The sequence below is a fragment of the Macrobrachium nipponense genome, chromosome 3 (genome assembly GCF_015104395.2).
Source record: "Macrobrachium nipponense isolate FS-2020 chromosome 3, ASM1510439v2, whole genome shotgun sequence".
Lineage (NCBI taxonomy): Eukaryota > Metazoa > Arthropoda > Malacostraca > Decapoda > Palaemonidae > Macrobrachium > Macrobrachium nipponense.
Genome location: NC_087202.1, coordinates 115133169 through 115138158, shown reverse-complemented (window position 1 = coordinate 115138158; position 4990 = coordinate 115133169). Strand labels below are relative to the sequence as shown.

Here is a 4990-nt window from a genome sequence, read left to right as displayed (position 1 = left end):
GGAGCAGCTGAGAAAAGAACAGCTGAGAGATAACATCCCTCGAACGATGAGCAGAAATAATTAATCTTGCATGCAGCTGGAGCCCCTAAACACACCTGGGTGAACCTCGACTATGTAATGAGATGCAGTATTGATGAGATATCGCATTTATCAAACGCATTCAACCATGATTCAGTTCGCAAGTCGGCGTCAGGGTGAACTGATGGGGACGGTGTCTTTTCCATCACATAAAAGGTTTTCTTGGCTCACTACACCTGAACTAACTTGCAAATATTGTGCACTTGGTGCGTGCACTTACTTCAACTGCACGTTTATTTTTACCTGGTAAATCATTCTTTTCTTTGGTTAAGTGTTCACCTTTCCCTACACTTGCACATAGACGAAGAATTCAAACCCGTTCCTTCATCTTCACATATCGAAAATGAATATAAAATTATTATAGAATATCATCTTCCAATTTTTCTTATGACTGTTGGTCCTTCAGTTCTTCTTAGCCACCTTCAGAATGGATCATGATAAGTTTGCTTCTTTTGATGAAAGCACTTGTATTTTTCTTCCCATTTCCCAGTTCTTTAATGTCTATGGACAAATACTTCTCACATTGTCAGTGAGCCAAGTTTTACCACCACGACATACGGTATACATTACCTAATTCTCAGAATTGAATACCTAATCAAATTATTCCTATTTCTAACTAATGCTGCTTTAGCGACCGGTACTGTTTAGAAAAATAAGTCGAGAACGATGTCCATCGTACTTTTAGTTAAACGTATAAATCTTTTATCTTTGTTTAAAGTACAGTTAACTGTGCATTAATGCCAAATGGAATGGGCTAATGTTTCGGTAAATTGTGACTCGTGAATTCTTGCATCTGTCATAAAATAGGGTTAGTACTGAACTGAACTGAACTAAACTGTATATAGAATTTAGGCCAAAGGCCAAACACGGGTACCTATGAGGAAATTAACAGTAAAAGGTTTGAAAGGTGTAATAGGAGGAAAGCCTCGCAGTTGCACTATGAATCAATTGTTAGGAGAGGGTCGAGAGATGGAATGAAGAGAAAATGAGAGGAGGTACAGTAAAAGGAACGAAAGGTGTTGCAGCTAGGGGGCAAAGGAACGCTGCAAAGAACCTTTAGCAAGGCATACAGTGCACGGCATGAGGTATACTGGCGGCACTAGTTCCCTTTCCGGAGAAAAAATCGGGTTAGTTCTCCTTGACACAATCAAATAAGCCTCGCAGAAATCAGGCCACGCCTCTCTGTCAATAAGTAACGGTATCAATAAGTAACTAGGGGATCTGCTTAACAGGTTAACTCCCAAGCATTGCATTTGAGGAGACAGTATCTATTCATGTGTATCTCTGTTGCTCTCTTTTTTTTTATTATAGTAACCCGTTGGCATGATTCAAAGGCCTAAGGTTCATTAACTGGCTGTTTCAGGTTGTGATGGAATTGTTATGAAAACAAAATGTTCTTGTGACAGTACACGTGTGATTTTACTCAGTCCTCTGACTGGTCAAATCTAAATCTCAGAGAATTTATATTATCTGAATGGGCTAACTAAGTCCCATCCACCTAACATGATTCTTCGTTTAGTATAGTCCATGCATTCTGACCTTCTGGTGATATTTAGAATTTTGTAAATGAAAACCAAAATGTGAATTTCTTTCATGACTTCAGATACCAAGAGTAAAAGATTACTCCACTGCAAGAAATATATTTTGGTATTGTTTTCTCCCGATTTTTCTCTGCATTCATGCTATTTATCTACAGAAGCACATTTAACACTGAGTTGGTCAAGATTCAGGGTTCGTGGTGCTTGTTTGGTATCGCTGGAGACTCCCCACTTTGGTGGCCACAAGTTCAAGTCTCGCTCAGAGCAGGACAGACGCTTACTATGCACACAACCTTACCGTTTCTGCACCACACGTGGGTGGAGAGGTACCTGTCATTATTCTCAGTTGCTCATTGGCAACCTTTAGGCTTTTGAACTTTTAAAAAATAGACTCTGCGTCGATAAACAACGTAAACAATATCCTTTTAGCATATTTTTCTTCCTTAATTGGCAGCTCTTCGTAATTTCCCTCAAGAAACCAGACTTATGGGCGCCAAACATTTTCGGGAAAGTGAATAATTGACATATCTAAAGAGGTAATATACATTTTGATATGATAATTAATCAAAGATAGAGTATTTCATTACACGCGCACGCGCGCACACACACACACCCAATATATATATATATTATATATATATATATATATATATATATATATATATATATATATATATATATGTATATATATATATATATATATATATATATATATATATATATATATATATACATATATATATATATATATATATATATATATATATATATATATATAAATATACATACACAATACATGTAATTACACAGTCATCGGAGCAGTGCGCGGTTTAAAAATGTTATAACTGATAATTGTGCAAGGGTAAAAGTTTTATGCTCTCACAATTATGAGCTAATTGATTTATGCCTGGAATTCCAAATGCAAAAATATTTGGCGAGTAATTTGACTTCACTTTTTTTTCTAAATATTTTACAGTTTTGATAACCTCTATGATCAATACAGTCAAACTATTTTTAAGGTAGTAAATAGTCTTTATAGTCAATCAGGTCATTTTTCATTGCTTATTTTCCTTGTGCTTTTTTCGACCATCATACGGCACCGTTACAATTAACTCGCGAACATATTTATAAATATTCGCAAAGTGACTTCATTAGCGTGATGAGATGCCATATAATTTCACTATTTAAAACTGAATAAATATGGTAGGTTATTTAATAAAGTCCGCATGTGAATGAAAATAATTTCCGGATACGGCTTCACAGGACATGGCTGTTATATAAACATGAAAAAAGACCAATTCTTTATAAAGAATGGTCGACATTCCCTGTCGCATGCATTTTGTTTTTAATGTAATGCCTATTTTATATCCACTAAAAAGGCCACGAGTGCGTGGTTGAGCCATCTTGAATGTTTTATGAATGTAATATGGGATGCTGTTATAGGCCGTTGATTACTGTTAGCGCAGAACTGACCGAGTAAAAGCGGCGAATAAAAACTAAATTTTACTCTCAACGGTAACATTTTACAGGTAAAATGCGCAAAAAGCAACGATAACATTAAAATAATACTTGGGCAACAACGTAAAAATCATTAACTAAGTTCACTTATTATGAAAGAAAGTGTTGTGGTAACAAGCATACCAAATATACGTAAACTGGTATAACATTCAAGGTAAGAGGTCAACCAGAGCGCTGTAATTTATCAGTATGCTGTCTGACACTCATGAAACATACAAACATATATACATACATATATATATGTATATATATATATATATATATATATATATATATATATATATATATATATATATATATATATATATATATATATATATATATATATATGTGTGTGTGTGTGTGTGTGTGTGTGTGTGTGTGTGTGTGTGTGTTTAACTAATTTTGTAACATGAACTCGATAGTTTAAGCGTCGAAGTTCCGGAGGATTGTGCTGTACCGGGACCTCTTGTCATCATCGGAAGGAGATATTTTCCTTTGAATAAACCAACATGCCTCGAGTTATTCCCAACATGTATGTCAGGTAAGCAGGAAGACCGATAGAAGTTACCCGAAAGTCTTAAAAGTGAGTTAATTATTAATAATAAAAAAACTTAATCCCCCGTAATTACAGTACCCCTTGGTCTGTTTCCGTTATACAGAACACTTCGGAACAGGTAAAGCAGAATTTTGCTTGTTAGCACAGACCTTCTTCTAATGATTTTCGTAACTTTCTAGATAAATTCAAATACCCCATATAAAGTATTTGAAGTTCTGTAGTATATACTTTTGCAATAATAAGTTTTTGACACATTTCTCTTCTTGAACTTATGCGTTATGAAGATTCTTCTTAGTTATTACACTTCACTTTCGAATTTATGACGTACGAAGTCTAAAACAGTAATCTTCATCGAAAAACGTAAGGCATTAAATAACTCTTCAAAACTGAAATATACCGATTTTATGCACCGCTAAGTTTCGGAAATTGTCTCTAATTTCAACATCTGAAATATTAAACAGGATTGAAGAATCCATGTTATAGGAATCTTCTGAAATATTACACGCTTACGAATTTTTGTTCAACGAAAGTTTTGAAATATTTCACTCCTTTTACTGAAGAATTTATTCTGAGAAAGAAAACGGTGTTAAATCAACCGAAACTTAGTTTCAAGGATTTTGGACGGCAGCGTTACCATCTTCTTCGGTGTTATGAATCAAAATCCGGGAACATGTTATACAGTATTTCACAATTTAACTGTTAAAGAAAGCCATGCAATATAGCTACTCGAGAAACAGAGGATGGCCTCAGCGTCATGGGAAACTGCGGGCACGACGTATTTCAAATCATACAGACACAATGGATGATAATGAAATTCTCATACTGGCAATGAAAATCTGGTAAGGGTGTGATGCACTGTGACAACTTTCGTTGTCATTACTGTGGGAAATGTGCATAGCTTCACTTGGGAAAATGGTGTCCACGGGTAAAAGGAAAATAGAAAGGAAAATAAACGCATGCATATATGAACAACAATGCAAGCCAGAAGACTAAAGCAACGATACTACTAGATTGCAGATGATGAAGCTCTGCAACGCGAGTAGCACGCACTACTTTTTCTGCCGCGTCCATTTTGATCCACAATTTCCAACAGGAAGATGCGGGATCCAGGATAATTCCCATGTCTGCTGATGAACTAAATTTAATTATGGGGGAACAAAAGGTCTGGTTTCGTGTTTCCAAGACACTAGGCAGAATGCAAACGGCGTCTATTTGCACTGTTTAGAATCTGCACTCTGCCTAGCGTCTTGGGAAAGTGAAAAAGTGTAATCACAGGTCGTGCGACAAAAGTAAATGGTGAGAATAACACCAATTAATG

The 4990-nt window shown here is 35.5% G+C and overlaps 1 protein-coding gene across 1 annotated transcript in view; it reads right to left on the bottom strand.

The window, feature by feature from the left end:
- The window catches only part of LOC135222477 (uncharacterized), a 40764-nt gene extending 38811 nt beyond the window's left edge, over positions 1 to 1953 (bottom strand). The window contains 1 exon segment of the mRNA XM_064260562.1: positions 1915 to 1953. Coding sequence (XP_064116632.1) covers positions 1915 to 1953 — 39 coding nt within the window.
- Positions 1954 to 4990: the final 3037 nt, after the last annotated feature.